We start from the raw sequence: 19,903 nt of genomic DNA on the forward strand, positions 1-19,903 counted from the left end.
GTGCTCCCGGGTACAGCGGTTTTTTGGCCGAGTCTAGCCGGTCCAGATCGAGTCGCTTGCATGACCGATCCAATACTCGACCCGAACCGGTTTAATAACGCTGGTTAAGTGAGTCAGTTAAAGCCCCTGAGAAACGTTACGAGAGTGGCAGCATAACACTATTGCAGCAACACACACACACAAACACACAGAGAGAAGAAGAACAAGAAGAAGAAGCTGCTGCAATGGGTTGGATCGGTGAGACTGTGGATTCTGTCAAATCTCTTCAGATCCGCCAGGTCCTCACCCAGGCTGTTACTCTCGGTTCGTTCCCTCTCTCTGAATTGATCGAAATCCATTTTTTTGTTGTTGAAAATGTAGTGTCTTTGTGTTATCTATGGTCTCACTGGGTGCTATAATGATCTGGGTCGACTCTGAAATCAGAGGAAATTTAACTTTTACAATCAAAATCGTTACTTTGCTCCATTTAGGGTTTATGTCAATAGCTCTTAGTATTATGATTGGGAATGGTATGGAACATGTGTTCTTCAATCTTTGAATGTGGTGTTTATCTTTGATTGTTCCAGTAGAGGGGAATTCACAGGTTATTGATTCCAGGCTTTAATTTTCAATCACTTTTCTTATTGAGAAGCTGGATTTGTTGAATTTCTCCCCTTTTGCTCAAGTTAGGTTTTTTTGTCCGCTGATGTTAGTTTAAGTTGATTATATGAAGACCATAGAATTGCTTGATTGCTTCTAGACCATAATGCAATTGGTTGATAATTGCTCCATTTATGTTGTGCTGATTTTGTCACAAGTATTGTCAGCATCCTGGATTTGTGGTCTATCTATAGAGGTTTTGTTTACTGAGGTAGTTTTGTACTCTTCCTCAGGTATGATTGTCACATCTGCACTAATAATATGGAAGGCGTTGATGTGTGTCACTGGCAGTGAATCGCCTGTTGTCGTTGTTCTTTCTGGAAGTATGGAACCAGGATTCAAGCGGGTATGTTAATTTTCCATACATGAATGCTTCAGTAAGGTTGTGTCAAATATTTCCTACGATAAATAGTATTTTGTGTGTCTTATATAGTTTTGATTCTGCATTTTTGCTGATTGTTTGCTGAATACGTCAGCAAGAAGAGAGAACCTGCATATATTTGCAAACTATTTGTCAACATATTTTGTCTGTTTCTTTGTGGAGTTGACAAATGTTGGCTTTCATGCTTTAAATTCAGGGGGACATCTTGTTCTTGCGCATGAGTAAAGAACCAATTCGTGCAGGGGAGATTGTGGTGTTTAATGTGGATGTAAGTTCAACTCTCAGTTTTATTCTTTATAATTTTCTTAATCCAATTCATATTTGTGACATCATTGACTTAAAAAAGAGATTTTTTCAGTCGTATTGGTTAACGTTAAGAAGTTATGAATATTACATGCCAATCTGTGTTTAAAGTTAAATCTTCTCATGTGTTGTCATCAAATTGATTATTAGACTCTCTCGCCTTTAGGACGAGTTTCTTCGTACTAAATAGCTGCACACTTATGTAATATCATTATGTATGACATCTTTCTACCTTAATTTGTTTGTTTATCTTGTGATTGCTACTTTCTCTCAAGAAGTTGCCATTGTTCTTGCTGATTTTTTTTTTTTTTAATATTTTTCTCACTATTTTCCTTATCTTACTGACTGACATGCTCTATGGGCATGTACCCTTTTTTCTTCAGGGACGTGAGATTCCAATTGTTCATCGTGTAATCAAGGTAAGAACCCATTTTGTTGTTCTCATATCATGAATGTGTCGGAATGCCTATTGAAACAGTAACTGCACATCAGCTTACGCAGTTTGATGTGTGTACGAACCCATTTCTTTATCCAGGTCTTGTCAGCTTAGCTACTGTTTTAAGTTTTCCTTATTTATCATACCTTATACATTAGAATTTCCTCCTTCACGCTGCCCCCCCTGCTCTTGCTTGAACTACTTTGATGAATTTTGTTGTCACTGACAACATTGTGGAAACTGGAGAGTATCAAGAATCAGAAACTTCATTCCAAAGAAAAACTTCCTGAATCCCCCTAGCTTTAATTCTCTTCACTGGTTTAACATTCTTTATGCTTTCTTAAATATTCACTTATTATTATCATGCTGTTAACAATAATTAAGATTGTCCTCTTTGGGAGTCTAATACTTGATCGTTTTGTAGGTACATGAAAGGGAAGATAATGGAGAGGTTGATGTTCTCACGAAAGGTGGTGACTAGTTCATGAATCATGACTAAAAACTTTTACAGACATAACTAACAATGCTTATTTTAGGCCCTGCATTATAAAAGCCGAGCCTTGTTGCAAATTTGAAATTCATTCTTTTATCCAATATTCTACTTCATAATTTTTTTTTTGTCCTCCATTTTAGTTGGTGACTATCTGTTGATCTAATGATCTCCCTTCTCATATTTTGCTCTCTTTGGCAGGAGATAACAACTATGGAGATGACAGGCTTCTGTATGCTCATGGTCAGCTTTGGCTGCAAAGGCACCACATTATGGGTAGAGCTGTCGGGTATAGCATTTCTTTTATGACACTTGCTCCACTCATTGCAAATGTGTTATCTAAATCTATCTTGAGAATGTCATTTCTCACTTGTGGCAATCCCATATTGATAATTGAATATAAAGGTTGCATGCCTGAGTTCTCTGTGTGACTGTGACATTAAGGTAATGCGCATTTTAATGCGACGTAGTTAATGTCAGAAGAAGAGAAACTACCCATATGTGAAATATCCAACAATTGTTGAACCTTTCTACGTAATATATGCCAAGGTTTAATTGTAGTTTATCCTATGGTGATACCTGCAGTTCTGCATTCTCTTGTCTTATAGTATGAAGTAATTTAGTTGAATTTCTCTGTTTTTTTTTGGTATTTTGTTACCATTGCTTATATTTGTCAATGGCAGGTTCTTACCTTATGTTGGCTGGGTGACAATTATTATGACAGAAAAGCCTATCATCAAGGTTTGTTTTTTGCTCTAACAATCTATTGTGTTATAATTTAGCTGAAGCTGGTTATTTTATTTATGTTAATGGTGAAACTTATAGTTTTGTCTTGATATCTGATTTTCTCGCTAACCAACCACATGATTTATACTATGAAATAAATCATGACCATTTTAAAGATGCACAACATAGATTTTGTGATTTGACTCTTTTGTGTAATTCACTTTAGACAGAAAAAAATGAGGAGCTATATCTATTCATAAGAAAATTAATGGAATAGATAAAAGCAACTCCATAAATTTGCTATACTTTTACATTGATTTGACTATTGACCATTGTCCATTGATTTTCTAATCAGTGGCTATAACTCTTTGTTTTCCTGTCTAAAGTAAATATTGGTTTAGAGCAATGAAATCCTAGATTTTCAATTGCAGCAAATATGAACTGTGCTAACACTGTCTCTTCTTTGCAGTATATTCTCATTGGTGCTTTGGGGTTGCTCGTGATAACTTCGAAAGACTAAACGATGAATCTAAATCAAACTGAGGTCTAAACCTCCGAGAGAACTCTGGGCAGATATCATACTTTTCTTGAACTTGAGAGTGTCATTTTGTACCATTAACAACATAATGTTAAGAATTAATGCAAAGTTTCTTGCCTAGTTCCTTATACTGTATATTGGTGCAGTTTAAGCTTATGTTGCTAGGTGAGTCAATCTTGGGAAATGCCTCCTTGTTCATACTTCAAATGCCCATTTATTGAATTGATACCATAAACATTGGACTTAACTTTAAGACAAATTTTGAGTTAATCGTTTTAGTCCCTAAAAGATAATAGTCACTTAAAGATGCAGATCAACATTACTGCCCATTTGATTATAAATGTGTTTACTACAGTATTCATTTAATATATTCAGGACTAGATAAGATTAAATTAACAAAGTAAGGGAGTTTAGTCTCTCCGCAGAGATCCCCGAACCGAATGGATATGGGTGGAAATAAGTTGCGTTGAGCTAGAATATTCACAAATAAGCTTAGTTTCCACAAAATGTTTTAGGCATACGTCTGACCTATTACTTATGATTGGCTTTCTTACTTATGAATTATGATGGACTTTCTTTTCAACCTAATATGGCATTTTTTAAAGCCTAATAGCCTATTTACCTGCTTCCTGATAAGATATTTGAATTTTGAAGAACAATACACCTATGTGTAAATTGGTCAATAAGATTATAGATCAGTGAGCTAAAATGTACTAAAACAAATTTATATATAATTAGGCCAATAAAATTATAGGTTAATATGTAAGTTGAAAGTAGGTAGAGTTGCATTGCGCATTCTAAGACCGAGAGTTTATTTAAGATTCTAAAGGTATTTTAATAGGTTAGTTTTTTTTTTTTAACAAATCAAGAAATAAGATGAAGCTAAAATAAATTAAGGAACGTGCATAGAATCTCTCAACATGAGAGTTTCTAGCTTGACATGAGGATTCTCTAAAATCCTAACACAGATAGTGGAAAGTCGAGCCCCTAGTCTAGCAAGTCAGTTTGCAATTGCATTGCACTCTTTCAAAATCCAACAGATAGACACCTCCCAATCACGCCTTAGCAAGACCCTAATGTCTCTAATATGGTGCTCATAACTAATAAAACCGTCATCATCTAGAGCTGCACAAGTTCCGCACAATCAGATTTGCACTCTACATGCCTCCCGCCATTGTCCCACGCGCTTCAACACCATGACTTTCGTGATAAAGGAGCTACCCCCAAGCTCATATCCCTCCATCCCCACAATCCATCTACCAATATCATCACGCATCAAGAAACCAAAACCCATACTTTAGCTCTCCTCAATATAGCTTCCATCTCCAATCAACTTGACCACTCCTTGTTCGAGGAGTGTCCAAACCAAACATAATCGACTCAAACCATCCTCAAGCAACTCCAAATTCAAGCATCTCACAAACTCATCATGGTTGAGACAAGCTTTCCGCCATGCTTCACTCATAGTCGAATGCACGCTATAGACTCATTATTTTTTTAATAACTATGTAATTTGAAGATATAATAAAAATCTAGTGTAACAAAACAATAATTTTTTATTAATTGTACATATTTATACTTTTTTCCCTAAAAAAATATCAAAAATGTATGTAGTAGTTTCTCTAACTCTCTCTGAAAATGGGGCAATCGAAAACCCCATCACTCAATGGTGGCGCTTCCCCTAAACCCTACCTCCTCCTCCGCCACAACCACCACCGTCTCCTCCGCCGTCAATCCCGACGAGCATGATCTTCATCCACTCTCTCTCTCACCTTGATCATGCTCTCCCTGCGATCCACTCGCAGGCTCCGCAACTTCACCACCTCCGCCGTTTCCGCCGCCGCCGCCAAAAATCCCTTACAACCCCCTGCTCTCGACAAGCTCAAAGCGGAGCGTGATCCACACAAGCTCTTCCTCCTCTTCAAAGCCAATGCCACCAACCGCCTCCTCATCGAGAATCGCTTCGCCTTCGACGACACCGTTTCGCGCCTCGCCGGCGCTCGCCGCTTCGACTACATTGAGCAGCTTCTCGAGCAGCAGAAGAAACTCCCCCAAGCTCGCCGTGAAGGCTTCATCGTCAGAATCATCGGGCTCTACGGGAAGGTTGGTATGACCCAACACGCACTTGAAACTTTCTACCATATGGATTCTTCTCGTAGAACTGTTAAGTCTTTTAATGCTACTCTTAAGGTTTTGGCTCAGACAAAGCATTTTGACTATGTTGTTGAGTTTTTGGAACAAGCTTCTTTGAAATTCGACATTCGATTAGATGTTTATTCTATCAACATTGTTGTTAAGGCTTTTTGTGATATGGGGAAGTTGCAAGAGGCTTATTTGTTTATGTTAGAGTCGGAAAACGATAAGGGTATTCGACCGGATGTTGTTACGTATACTACTCTTATCGCTGCGTTTTACCAGCATAGGAGGTGGGAGATTGGGAATGGGTTGTGGAACCGTATGGTGTTGAAGGGTTGTATGCCGAATCTGACTACGTTTAATGCTCGGGTTCATTTTTTGGTTTGTGCGAGACGGGCTTGGGATGCTAATGCTGTGATGGGTTTGATGGAGAGAGTTGGGATTAAACCGGATGAGGTTACCTTTAATTTGGTGATCAAGGGTTTTTTCCTGGCGGGTTTTGTTGATATGGCGAAGAGGGTTTATTCTGCTCTGCACGGGAAGGGGTATAAGCCTAATTCTTTGATTTACCAGACTATGATTCATTATTTGTGCAAGAGTGGGGATTTTGATTTGGCATATACCATGTGCAAAGATTCTATGCTGAAGAACTGGTTTCCGAATGTAGATACAATCTGTATGCTGCTGGTAGGCCTAAAAAGAAATGGGAAGGTTCAGAAAGCAACGATTATATTTACGCTGGCCAAGAGTAGAAAGCCTCCCTTCTCTTCCAGTCATTTGGCTTCCATGCAGACCATGTTGTCCAGGGGTTCAACATGAACAGACTTTCATGAAATCTATAAGAAAAAAATTGTTCATTTTTTGTCTTGAAGTGTGTGCTATCATCACTGAGGCCACGGATATCCAAACAAAGCTTTGAGTTAGTGTATTAGGTGGACAGGAAATCAGCTATCCAAACATAGCCTCAGTTAGTGGAATAGGTAAACAGGAAATCGGCTGACTTTTATGAGACAACAGCCCCAATGGATCTGATATTCTTTTTATTCCATTCATTTGTACATCTTGAAAATTTTAACAAGCCTGAAATTTGATGGCATTTCATCCAGGCCAGCAGTCAAACACTAGTTAGTTTCCACTCAGTTAGTTTGTTGTACCATCCTTCGTCCTTCATAATATTTCAGCCAAGATGATTGTTCAAGAGGCAAATACCATATAAACTATTGTAAGTTCTATCTCCTCTTCCGTTCAACATCCTTTCTTTGTGTCACACACATGCACCAATTTTGTGATTATCTATATTGCAGACAATCTTGGATTGTTATGAAGGTTCTATATGCTATTCTGTTCCACCTCTTTCATTAAAAAAAAGAATACTGTTGTATGATTTAATCATGAAGCAAATCTTTTTATGAGCTTCAATTGTAATAAATCAAATATCCATTTTATTTGCTATGGCTTACATGTTTAGGGCAGACTTGTTTAAGGAACATGCATATTTATGAGTATATATATTGATTGATTATATGAATGCCAATTTTAACAGTTGTTTTTCTTAACATAGTTATGTAGTACTCACTGATTTCAGAATCATGGTGAAGAACACAACATTCATTATAAATAGGTGACTTTTATCCTTATTGGATATCAATGATCAGATATAAACCTTCATAACATTTTCTTTTTAAAATTACATTTTGATTCATATGACAATTGTTTTTCGGATAGATATGCTTGTTTGCTTTCATGTTTTTTATATTTCCTTATACTGGTGATGTGCTGTAGGTTCATTTTTAGCTGCACTGAGCATAACGATAAGTATGCAATGGGCTTAATGAGGTACATGTGGAGTGAACAGGTTTCCAGAGATGGTTTTATGCTTTAGAGCATGGATCTTACTTTTTGCTTATTATCTGCTTTGGGTTGATGACGGATAATAGCTGGATTTCCACCTGGTTTTAAGGTATCCTCTTGTTTATGTCTCCAATCAAAGCTGTTGTTTTAAAGAATAATCAATTTATTTGTCTGGGTAGACAAGTTTGGTTGAGGTGTATTGGAGAAGTTGCATTATCATTCTGCAGTTCTGCTATGAAAACTATTGTGAAGGGCATGGGAGGGACAAAGGAATATTGCACAGGAAGACTGATTTTCAATTTTGTGATTGTCCATAGACATGAGACATCCGGTATATGGCAGTGTTATCAAATATCGGCCATGGAGGCACGATGGCAGAATCTCATGCCGGGTTATTGGCTCTCCGCCATGGCCGATATCCTGTCATAATCCGCCATCATTATTTGTCGAACATGGCAGGGTTTTTGCTCTCCGCCATCCGCCATCCGCCATTAACAACATTTGTATACGGCCATGGTTAGAACATCTTGACCAAAAAGGAATAATGAACACATGGTGGAGAATCCTGTGCAGTTTCGCATGGGTCTGTTGTGGTGACATAGTTGCTGGTTGTTTCCAGTTGCGCAGCCATGGACCAAGAGCATGAACGCTATCAACTGCAATGGGCTTTTGCTTCACTTTTTGTCTTTATTCAATGGGAAGAGAATTTACTGAAAGTGGGAATTGCTCCTGATGAGGTTACCTTCAACCAGGTCTGTGAAGACAAAGCAATATACTGAAAGAGCAATGCTAGCTAGAAAGATTACCAGAATTTTGACAGAATAAAATTGTGATTGTTTGATGGAATGAAGTGGTAAAGAACTACTCATTCACAAATCAATAAGCATACCGTATCACTTTGGCTAGAAGATTCTAATATAAATTTTGGCACTAGTATTTTTTTTTCCAAGATAAAACATGGCAATCTTAATCCCTATTCCTTTCTGAGAAACAAGTAGCTTGAAAGCATGCGAAGTTTATCAGTTGTTCGTATCAATATTAATTTTTTAAAATCATCAAAATAGCTAATTATGTTGGATTGCTACCCCTCTTAGGAAGTTTCATCAGGGATGGTCGATTTGGAAATAGTAAATAAGTATACTAACTATCATGATAGCGACACTTCGATTCTCTCATAGCACTAACAATAAAAAAAATGTTGTAGATATTCCATGGCTTATATATAAACCAACCGTAAAGGGACAAAAAATATAGGAAGAAAAGACATAGAAGCCAAAAGGTGTAATATGTGATGATAGTAACAAAAACAATTAATTATGGAGAAAAATTTAGGCCGCCGATAAATATAAGTGTATTAGAGTGTTCAAAAATCGGTGATAATTAAAATAATCACTCACTTTTAGGTTTTAACCTCAACAGTGCTAAATAGTTAATTCTCGAATTCCCATGATATTATTCACTCCTTCTTACAGTGAAACAACCCTCCATCACCACCACACCTTCCACAGCAGTCATCTCCATCATCGCCTGCATTACCCTCCACCACTTTCACCAGCGCCACCACCACCACTGTCCTCCAACTCCTTCATTGCCACCACCACAACCGTTGCTACCTCCACATCCACCACCACCCTCCAACACCACCACCTCTATCGTCGCCACCACCACTGTCGTTGTTAATGCATTGACCACCACCACTTCCACCATCGTCACCGACTCCACCACCACAATCGTCATCACAAACATCGTTACCGCCACAACCATTATCGTCGGTGCCACTAGGTAACATCTACCTCACTACCATCACCATCTTCGCCACCACAACCACCTCCACCATTTTCCCTACCACTGCCGAAGCTGGCACGACCACCTACACTACCACTGTCACCACCATTGTCGTTGCTACCTCCATAGTCATCTTCGCCACTACCGCCCTGTAACATCAACATCTACCACCATTACCATATGGCCCCTCCATTGTCTTGTCGCTACTATCACCTATTGTCGTGAATTTATAAAGTTGATAATTGTTATGATTATTATAGATTTACAAAATTCAGAATAACTTTCTTAAAACTAATAAAATAAAATAAAATAAAAATAGCTAAGAATAATTTAGAAGATGAAATTAAATATAAAAATCTGAATTAAATGGATTAAAATTAGAAAACACAAGCACTGGAGTCTGGAGAGTGAAGATGATACATTTTCATGCTTCTCCCATCATGATTGCAACTACATGCAACACAAATGCTTGAAACCTTAACATTGTTCCTTCAAACTGAAACCTTTCCTTTACTCATTTCCAAACCCAATGTCGAAGGCCATCCTCTCTCGAATCAAACCTCGTCACCGCCCGAGAGGCACCGCATTCTTGCCTCCACGCATCAAGAACCTCGTCGTCGACGTAATCCGAATCCTCAACTCCGACCAACAATGGCAGGATTCCCTCGAATCTCGCTTCGCTGAATCCGATATCGTTGCTTCTGATGTTGCCCATTTCGTCATAGACCGAGTCCACAACGCTGTGCTGGGTTTGAAGTTCTTTGACTGGGTTTCAACCAGACCCTTTTCTCCTTCTCTCAATGGGGTTGCGTATTCTTCTCTTCTCAAGCTCTTGGCCAGGTCCAGAGTGTTCTCGGAGATTGAGCTGGCGTTGGAAAATATGAGAGTTCAAGACTTGAAGCCTACCCGTGAAGCATTGAGCTGTTTGATTCTTGCATATGGAGAATCTGGGTTGGTTGATAGGGCCCTCCAGCTATTCCATACAGTGCGTGAGATGCATAGTTGTTTCCCCAGTGTTGTTGCTAGCAATTCATTGCTGCAGGGTTTAGTGAAAAATGGGAAAGTTGAAATTGCACGTCAGCTGTATGAGAAAATGCTTGAAACAGATGATGGTGGTGCAGGTGCGGTTGTGGATAACTATAGCACCGCAATAGTGGTGAAGGGCCTATGCGACTCGGGGAAAGTTGAGGAAGGCAGGAGGTTGATTAGAGTTCGATGGGGAAAGGGTTGTGTGCCGCATGTGGTGTTTTATAATTTGATTATTGATGGGTGTTGCAAGAAGGGTGATCTTCAAGGTGCAACTAGAGTTCTCAATGAATTGAAATTGAAAGGATTTTTGCCTACGTTAGAAACTTATGGGGCTTTGATTAATGGATTTTGCAAGGCAGGGGAGTTCGAAGCGGTTGATCAGCTTATGGTAGAAATTGCTTCGAGGGGATTGAAAGTGAATGTACAGGTGTTTAATACTATTATTGATGCCGAACACAAGCATGGTTTGGTAGAGAAAGCAGCTGAGACGATGAGAAGAATGTCTGAGATGGGTTGTGAGCCAGATATTGTAACTTACAATACTCTAATTAACTTTTTATGCAGGAATGGAAGGATTAAAGAAGCTCATGAACTCTTAGACAGGGTGAAAGAAAGGGGATTGCTTCCTAATAAGCTCAGTTATACGCCCCTCATGCATGCTTATTGCAAGCAAGGTGATTATGAGAAGGCATCAAATATGTTTTTCAAGATTGCTGAAACAGGAGATAAACCGGACTTGGTTTCTTATGGAGCTTTTATCCACGGAGTTGTTCGTTCTGGGGAAATTGATGTTGCACTGATGGTCCGGGAGAAAATGATGGAGAAGGGTGTATTTCCTGATGCTCAAATTTACAATGTTCTGATGAGTGGTCTCTGCAAGAAAGGGAGCTTTCCTGCCGCAAAACAGCTACTTTCAGAAATGCTTGATCAAAACGTTCAACCTGATGTATATGTTTTTACAACCTTGATAGATGGGTTTATTAGAAATAATGAACTTGATGAGGCAAAAAAGCTTTTTGAAGTCTTGCTAGGAAAGGGTAAAGATCCTGACATTGTGGGGTATAATGCCATGATTAAGGGTTTCTGTAAATTTGGAAAGATGAAAGATGCTCTATCATGCTTAAATAAGATGAAAAATGCGCATCATGCTCCAGATGAATACACTTATTCCACAATTATAGATGGATATGTAAAGCAGCATGACTTAAGTAATGCACTCAAGATGTTTGGACAGATGATGAAACAGAAATTCAAGCCAAATGTGGTCACCTATACCTCCTTGATCAATGGATTCTGCAAGATAGCAGATATGGGCAGAGCAGAGAGAGTTTTTAGAGGGATGCAATCTTTCAATTTGGAGCCTAATGTTTTCACATACACTATAATAATAGGAGGGTTTTTTAAGGACGGTAAACCGGAAAAAGCAACATCCTTTTTTGAGCTAATGCTGATGAACAATTGTCCTCCAAATGATGCTACATTCCATAATTTGATAAATGGTTTAACAAATATCACAAATAGTCCAGTTCTTGTTGAAAAAAATGAGTCTAACGAAATTGACAGGTCCTTGATTTTGGATTTCTTTGCAATGATGATATCAGATGGATGGGGCCCTGTGATTGCTGCTTATAATTCTGTTATTGTTTGTCTTTGTAAGCATGGAATGGTTGGCATTGCTCAATCATTGCAAACTAAGATGCTGAGTATGGGGTTTCCTATGGATTCTGTATGTTTCACTGCTCTGCTACATGGCTTATGCCAAAAAGGACTATCAAAAGAATGGAAGAATATTATATCATGTGATCTGAATAAGATTGAACTCCAAACTGCTGTTGCATACTCCCTGAAATTAGACAAATACATATATCAGGGAAGGCTCTCAGAGGCTTCAGTTATTTTACAGACCTTGATTGAAGACTCTAAGTTTTCTGATCAGCAAGATGAAGATCTAAAGGTCATAATACCATAGGGAATGAAGAAATTCCCATACTGCATTGGGAAATTCTACAGAACTGTAAGTCAACCAACTTGCCTGCCTCTTATGTGAATATGCACATAATGTGGCTTACACAGAATTTTAAAACAGACGTCCATATTTTGTATGCTTTGTGGCAGCACGTATCAGAGAGACAGTGAGTGCAAGTTATCTTGTGACCCTGGCTCGCTTTAAAAAGTGGGTTATTTACTCAATGCGTCAAAGCATGGAAGACAGCTTCATGAAACAATATAGGGATTCTTGATTGATATCAATTACGCAGTTGCAAGACATGTATATACTGGCCTGGGATGCATGACAGTTTAGTTTCCTCTAAGTGGAAGCATCAGGTGCATCTCTGTATTACTTACGCTCGAAAATTTACATTAAAGGGTGGCAAAAGCCCAATTTCCTTAGCCTCTTGTACTCATTAGCTCTGAAAGCTCTCCCAGTCCTTCACAGTTTCTACGAACATCGAAAGAAATTTTCCATGAATATCATGACCTGTAAGTTATTTCTTCAGTTTTTGGCAATTCAGTACTTAGATTGGGAAATAGTTCAAAGTCTAGTTAAAAGGGCACTCAGTTCTACTTCATCTTGGCAGCTAGTTAGATTATGCATGGATTATCATTCTCGCAGCCTCTCTCTCTCTCTCTCACACACACACACACACACACACACACATTGACTCACCAAGAGGTAGTGGCTTTTTGACCTGGCTTCATGGGATGAGTATGTGCGGAAAACACTCCAATTCAACCATTATTCTCATGGTTAAGCCGCCGCATCAATAGAGCCCTTGTAAATTGTAGTTGTTGTTGCCTCCAATTGCTGCCGCTGCCTATTGTTTTGTTTCTCACTCACATTCAGTCTTCTCCAAGTCCAACTCTAATAACAAATTCACAAGCTGAGCCCCATGAAGCAGCTTTGGAGTAGGTTGAATTCCTTAGAGCATCTGACAACAAATCAGAGCTATTTGATGGTATGGTGTTGTAGGAATTGACCAACTTCTCGGTTCTAACCGAACAACACGAGCAAGAGATTCAAGTTTTTAAGTCAATTGTCATTATCAATTGGCATCAAGTGAGTGGTGTACAGAGAGGGGTTTTATTGTAATAATTTGACATTTGGTACTATGTAGCTTAAGGTGGGGAAAACAGATTTGTTGTATAATGTATGTAGCTGAGGGTAGCATATCAGAATGTCATCAGTGAGGGAAAGAAATGGTGTTCTTTGCACATAGATGCAATATGTTTGTTTCTTTTGAATAAGAAGCTCACATGTTTGACTAATTTCAAGTGAACTCATCTCATTTTTTCTTGAACTGGTATAGTAATAAAGAAGAAAAGAAAGGAGAACTGTTGTGATTATGTTTGTTAGTATCTGCTCGTTATGTGGTTGAAAACATTACAGAGCAAGTTAATATCTCTTGAAGAGAGCAAGTCATATCATATATATAGCCAATGCAAATATGCTAACCCTTTATTGTAACTTTCAGCTCCAGCCAAAGATGAAATATGATAATATGCTCCTGGTGGCTATAATGATTTTGGTATTCTAATATATTTATTTTTCAATTCATCCTTGCAGGTGGAAATGGATGGTAGTGTGAAATTGGGTGCAGATGACATTGTCTTCAGCTGCTACCTGAGTAATATGCAGGGTTCAACAGTTAAAATTTTACATGACTACTATTAGAGGGTCGCAAGTTGCTACTGGTTCGAAGGACACATTGGAGTTGGAGTTGCAGCTGCCATCAAAAGGATACTGGACTGCCTATTGCCTGCGGCCCTGCGCCAAAAACAGGATTTCCCTGCCCCCTCTCAAAAGTCAACTGGTGAAGTGCACATCCCGTTGCAGAACTTCAGGGTGTCGATTCCCTCGCTTGTCTGTTGCCACTACCGTAAACAGGACTGCTCCTTTGCCATGAGGATCTCACCAAGGGTATTTCAAAACCTTTTGTCTTCATTTGAAATTTTCTCTGTTTACTATTGTGTTACCATGCCCAACTGTCTTTAACTGATGCATTTGTCCACATTTTGACTATGGCCTTCACAGATTAAGAAGCAAGGAGCAGAGGAGAGACTCAGATAATGCAGATGCAAGAGATGCTTCGATGGCTCAGTGAGAATTTTGTGACTTAGTATACTGGTGTTTGTTGTTTGTTGCCTGTAGAAAACCTTTTGAATTAATTGTGACTTGTAGGTGCATTGGCAGTGTAATAAGCACAAGAAATAAGCAAATATGCTTCTCTTGCTTCCAACACAAACTGGAAGTTCTCTACATCCATTTGTTGAGAATTAATACAAAATGTAATGGGTTAGTGTTAGACCCTGGGATTTCCAAGCAGGCCCAAATGTCACTTATGAGCCTTTGATCCATCATTCAACCAAGGAATATGGATAGTGTATTCTAGAAGGGGCAAAGTGGGGATTACTAGCAACTACCTAACAGAATAGAGAGAGGAATATGATTGTAATAGGCCATTATATAAGAAGGGAATGGAGAGGTTGAGAGGTCATCTTTGGATCATTGAGTTTGTAGAGATGAGTAGGAAGCTCTAAGCTTCCTATAGGAGCTAGGCTCTGTGTCAGATTTGGGATACCATTCCCTCTCTGTATTTCCATTTGCCCATCAAATAAACAATCTGTTCATTCTATTTCTTGCATTTATTTTCAAGGTCCACTGTTAGGAATCTGGGTTCCTAACAAAATGGTCCGACCTGCCGGATTATCGAAGGAGAGCCAGTGCAAGCCACCAGAGAAGGAGAAACAAATGGAAGCCAGGGTTGATGCGCTGAAAACCACGATCTCAGAGTTTCGCGCTACTCTTGCTGATGTGCAGGCCACTATGAAGGAAACTCAAGCGAGTTTGCTCGCAATGCTTGAGCGAACCTTGGGAAAGACGATGGCTGATGAAGGCGGTTCTGGGGGAGCAGTGAAAGAAACGCCGGTGAAGGATCTGCTTTCACCCCGGGTTCTGATGATGGAACGAGCCATGGGAAAGAGGATCCCCGCTGATGAAGAAGGGAGCCGAAATGGAGGACCAGAACAATCAGGAGAGAAGACCCCAGAGCAAACTGGGAAGAAGGTGGTGGCGATTCAGAGTCGCGATCTGGAAACAGAGAAGGGACCGACGACCTTGAAGGAAATGCAAGCCATCCCGGAGGCCAAGGCTCTAATGTTGAAACTCTCCACTCCGACGAAGCAGGAGGAAGAAGGAACGCATGAGAAGCAAGCGGAAGAGGAAGCCGGGTCGACCCGTCCGCCGGCGAAGCCACCAAACCCTTCAGGTAGTACGCTTGAACTTATAAAGTGGGAAGGAGAGAATTGTTTTCCCCGGAGTTGTTGGAAGGAAGCAGTACAACCACCCCCGCCACCGGCAAGGCCGCCGGAGTTGTGGCGTGATGGGGGTTTCTTGGCACCGCTTGTTCTGTCGAGTTGTGAGGAAATAGATCGTGGGCACAGAGGAAGAATGGGTAAGGGACTGAATTGGGTTGACACAACAAATGGGTCAAGCCCAAGTCTCCCAAGCCTCAAATGGTTGGAATTGGACCAAACAAACAATTGGGCCCAAAAGACAGAAGTGGTACAATGTTATAACCAGGAAGGCAAACACGGGTCACACATGGAGATGAAGACAAGCCTATCACCTCGAATACAGAGATCGACACGTTTCCAAAAAGGGAAGGAATTGCAGAATTCTGGGGACACAACAGAGAAGAATGGCAACGGATTCACTGAGGGCATGTGGTGCTCAACTCAGGAGTGTTTATCGACATGTGGGTCGACCAAAAGACCCCCATCAAAACCTCCTCCCTATTGCGGCACCGTCACGGAGGTCGTAGCTGCACATGTAGCTAAACAGGCAAGCCACCACAGTATTGAAAGGGACACAACCAGCGAACAAACTGCAGGAGAGTGGGCCATTTCAGTTTTTGGGTTTAAACCCAAATTATCCATTTACAAGGGTCAATATGGAGTCAGATTACATGTTCCAGAGTCACAAATAAAATTGCAAAGGATGTGGAAAAACAACTCAGGTGATTTACAAGTTTTTACTGCATTTGTGATGATGTTTTCAATTCTGGGCAATAAAAAAAAGGAGGGGGATCGGGGTGGGAGTCATTGGGTTCCACCATCTCTATCACAGGGTCAATCAAGTTCGGGGACATACTGGTTAAATGCCTCTGTTGAATTGATTGTTGGGTTTCAAAGTGTGGATTCTCCAAGTGAAGAGCTCAATGCTTCGGGGTCAAGACATGAGCAAAAGGGGTGGTATCAAGTTGATGACCACAATACAGTTCTTGAGTTTGTCCAAGGTAAGGCGGGAAGTGGAAGAGACAATGGCTTGGGAAATATCAGAGTGCTGAGCCTAGCTGTTGAGGGTTGCACTACCTGGCTACTGCAGAGGCTTATTTTTGTAGATGGTGTTTCACTGCTGTGTCAACCACTGTTCATCAATTGTAATTGGCCCAACACTTTATGCATATGGTACTCTTTCCGGTTGCAACTATGGGATCCAGGTAGAAGCTGTGTTGATCACTTGTGTTTTTGTGGCAGAATTGTTCATTGCAGTGGCTGGTATTCTGATGAGGTGACTGAAATGAGGGTTGTGTGCCAACTATCTTTCTATTCTGTTTTTGTTTTTGAGGGATTTGAATGGGTCTTCATCAAGCTCAGGGCTCTTAGAGAAAATTCAGTTGTGACCCGTGATTGTCCCCAGATGACTGCTCCCTACTATGGCCCTTATCCTATAATTGCAAGGATTGGCGCGGTGGCTTAGATTACAATTATCTGAAGGAGGCCGCGTGCACCCTGTTTTCCATGCCTCATTGCTTAAAGAAGCAGTTGGAAACAATTCTGTGGAACTACAACTTCTAGATCACTAGACAGGAGAAGAAGTGGCTAGTGTGCATCCTTTTTCAGTAATTACTAATCGCTTCACTACCAGACAGGGATCTACACTTCCTCAGGTCTGGATCCAATGGCAAGGCAAACCTGCGGATGAACCAACATGGAAGGACACTCTTAACATCAGAAGCCAATTCCCTGTTTTCAACCTTGAGGACAAGGTTGATCTTTCAGCAGGTGGTATTGTTAGACCCTGGGATTTCCAAGCAGGCCCAAATGTCACTTATGAGCCTTTGATCCATCATTCAACCAAGGAATATGGATAGTGTATTCTAGAAGGGGCAAAGTGGGGATTACTAGCAACTACCTAACAGAATAGAGAGAGGAATATGATTGTAATAGGCCATTATATAAGAAGGGAATGGAGAGGTTGAGAGGTCATCTTTGGATCATTGAGTTTGTAGAGATGAGTAGGAAGCTCTAAGCTTCCTATAGGAGCTAGGCTCTGTGTCAGATTTGGGATACCATTCCCTCTCTGTATTTCCATTTGCCCATCAAATAAACAATCTGTTCATTCTATTTCTTGCATTTATTTTCAAGGTCCACTGTTAGGAATCTGGGTTCCTAACAGTTAGTATATAGTAGTAGTTACTGTGCATTATATGTGTAATAGAAATTAGTGGGTATTAAATAATGTGATAATAAAGGCTTGACTCAATTAGTATAAAGCCTTTATTATGTCCCCACTAGGTGTAATCAATTCAGTTGAATAGAAATTATTTTTCCCCTAATCAACTCTCTCAATTTCTGTTATACAGTTTCTTGCTTTCTGCTAGTTTTCTTCCAACATCTGGTATCGTGAGCACGTTTGATCTCTGGGCCGTGAGGGTTCCGATCACCGTCATCTTCTCTGGCGATAGCACACGGCCATCGTCGCCGCCGTAGTTCGTTTGATTGGTCCTGTTTCTTCCGCTTGCGATTGCGATGTCGATTACGACGTCGAACTCAGGATTCACGGCGGCTATTCCAATTCTTGATGGCAAGAACTGGAACAAGTGGAGCGTAAGGATGAAAGCTGTGATGGGGTTTCAAGAAGTGCTTGAAATCGTGGAACAAGGGCTACCAGAACTGGCTGAAAGAGCCACAAAAGCTACAAGAACGCAGCACAAGGAAAGCAAGAAGAAGGATTTCAAAGCTCTCTGCCTGTTGCATCAAGGGGTTGATGAAGCCCACTTCGAGAAGATCTCAAACGTGAAATCTTCAAAGGAAGCATGGCAGATTCTGGAAAAGTGCAACGAGGGTCAAGAACAGTTGAAGAAGGTGAGACTCCAAACCCTTAGAAGGCAGTATGAGTTGATGCAAATGGATTCCAATGAGAAGATTGCTCAGTTCTTCAATAGGATCATTAGTCATACCAATGCTATGAAGGTTTGTGGGGAAACCATTACTGTGCAATCCATGGTTGAAAAGATCCTGAGAACATAGTCACCACGGTTTGACCATGTTGTTGTAGCAATAGAGGAGTCCCGAAGCCTTGAAAACATGAAGGTGGAAGACCTTCAAGGAAGACTTGAGGCACACGAATAGAGGCTTCTTGAAAGAACTGGTGACAAATCCTCAGATCAAGCCCTGCAAGCACAAACCACTAAGAAGAACAACTATCGAGGCAAGAGTAATTACAAAGGGAAAGGTAGAGGCAAAGACTTTTTACAAGGGCAACAACTCAAGGAGTAATCAAGGAAACCAGGATACTGAGATATCTTAGAGGAACTCTTGATTATGGCATTGTGTTTCCACACCAAAGCCATGGAACTGAACTGAAACTCGTGTCTTATTCAGACTCAGACTGGTGTGGTGATATACTTGATAGAAAGAGTACTATGGGTCATTTGTTTCTACTGGCAGGTGCACCAGTTTCATGGTGTAGCAAGAAGCAATCTGTTGTGGCCCTTTCAACATGTGAAGCAGAATATATAGCTGCTTGTTCTGCAGCTTGTCAAGGAGTTTGGCTATCTTCCTTGCTTGAGGAATTGAAGACTGGTTTTGGATCTGAAATTGATCTATTTGTTGACAACAAATCTGCTATTGACCTAGCCAAGAATCCGGTCTCACATGGAAGAAGTAAACACATAGAAACTAGGTTTCACTACTTAAGAGAGCAAGTGGAGAAGGGCAAGATCAAGCTTGTCTACTGTCAAACTGACCTCCAACTTGCAGATATACTAACCAAGGCCTTGAAGATTGACAAGTTCAAGGAATTAAGAAAGCTAATTGGGGTTTCAAGCTTGATCAAGAAGGAAAAACATTAGGGTTTTTTTTTACACACTTACTGTGGTTTTGTTTTCTCTTTTGTTGAGTCTTCTGTCGTTTAAGTTTGTGAGGTTTAATAGCTTGAAGAGATTTTGTATTAAGGGGGGGTGTTGAGAATTAATACAAAATGTAATGGGTTAGTATATAGTAGTAGTTACTGTGCATTATATGTGTAATAGAAATTAGTGGGTATTAAATACTGTGATAATAAAGGCTTGACTCAATTAGTATAAAGTCTTTATTATGTCCCCACTAGGTGTAATCAATTCAGTTGAATAGAAATTATTTTTCCCCCAATCAACTCTCTCAATTTCTGTTATACAGTTTCTTGCTTTCTGCTAGTTTTCTTCCAACACCATTTACATGACTAATAAGTTGAATTGGGTTAGCACCTTACTAATAACACGAAGGAATCTGCGAGCAATAAACCTTTTCTTCCTACACAAATTC

General features: G+C 40.0%; 3 protein-coding genes across 6 annotated transcripts; all 3 read left to right on the forward strand.

The window, feature by feature from the left end:
* The first annotated feature begins 130 nt into the window (after nucleotides 1-130).
* On the forward strand, nucleotides 131-3,649 carry LOC130749078 (uncharacterized). Its single transcript, XM_057602367.1, has 8 exons — nucleotides 131-303; nucleotides 873-985; nucleotides 1,218-1,289; nucleotides 1,708-1,743; nucleotides 2,185-2,230; nucleotides 2,452-2,539; nucleotides 2,934-2,991; nucleotides 3,446-3,649. Exons 1-8 carry the CDS (start codon nucleotides 225-227, stop codon nucleotides 3,494-3,496), a joined length of 543 nt encoding a protein of 180 aa, XP_057458350.1. The 5' UTR covers nucleotides 131-224; the 3' UTR covers nucleotides 3,497-3,649.
* A 1,483-nt stretch (nucleotides 3,650-5,132) lies between these two features.
* On the forward strand, nucleotides 5,133-8,509 carry LOC130748595 (pentatricopeptide repeat-containing protein At1g80150, mitochondrial). 2 transcript variants are annotated; one of them, XM_057601825.1, is made up of 3 exons: nucleotides 5,133-6,630; nucleotides 6,757-6,872; nucleotides 7,433-8,509. In XM_057601825.1, exon 1 carries the CDS (start codon nucleotides 5,294-5,296, stop codon nucleotides 6,467-6,469), a length of 1,176 nt encoding a protein of 391 aa, XP_057457808.1. In that variant the 5' UTR covers nucleotides 5,133-5,293; the 3' UTR covers nucleotides 6,470-6,630; nucleotides 6,757-6,872; nucleotides 7,433-8,509. The 2 variants fall into 2 exon arrangements, with proteins under 2 accessions (XP_057457808.1, XP_057457807.1); XM_057601824.1 differs by having other exon boundaries at nucleotides 5,133-6,872.
* A 1,173-nt stretch (nucleotides 8,510-9,682) lies between these two features.
* LOC130748216 (pentatricopeptide repeat-containing protein At1g52620) lies at nucleotides 9,683-19,768 on the forward strand. Of its 3 annotated transcripts, XM_057601386.1 has the most exons (4): nucleotides 9,683-12,796; nucleotides 13,881-14,234; nucleotides 14,349-14,414; nucleotides 17,962-19,768. In XM_057601386.1, exon 1 carries the CDS (start codon nucleotides 9,816-9,818, stop codon nucleotides 12,282-12,284), a length of 2,469 nt encoding a protein of 822 aa, XP_057457369.1. In that variant the 5' UTR covers nucleotides 9,683-9,815; the 3' UTR covers nucleotides 12,285-12,796; nucleotides 13,881-14,234; nucleotides 14,349-14,414; nucleotides 17,962-19,768. The 3 variants fall into 3 exon arrangements, with proteins under 3 accessions (XP_057457369.1, XP_057457367.1, XP_057457368.1); XM_057601384.1 differs by lacking the exon at nucleotides 17,962-19,768 and having other exon boundaries at nucleotides 14,349-14,990; XM_057601385.1 differs by lacking the exon at nucleotides 17,962-19,768 and having other exon boundaries at nucleotides 9,683-12,329; nucleotides 14,349-14,990.
* Nucleotides 19,769-19,903: the final 135 nt, after the last annotated feature.

This window comes from Lotus japonicus, chromosome 3 (genome assembly GCF_012489685.1).
Source record: "Lotus japonicus ecotype B-129 chromosome 3, LjGifu_v1.2".
Classification (NCBI taxonomy): domain Eukaryota; kingdom Viridiplantae; phylum Streptophyta; class Magnoliopsida; order Fabales; family Fabaceae; genus Lotus; species Lotus japonicus.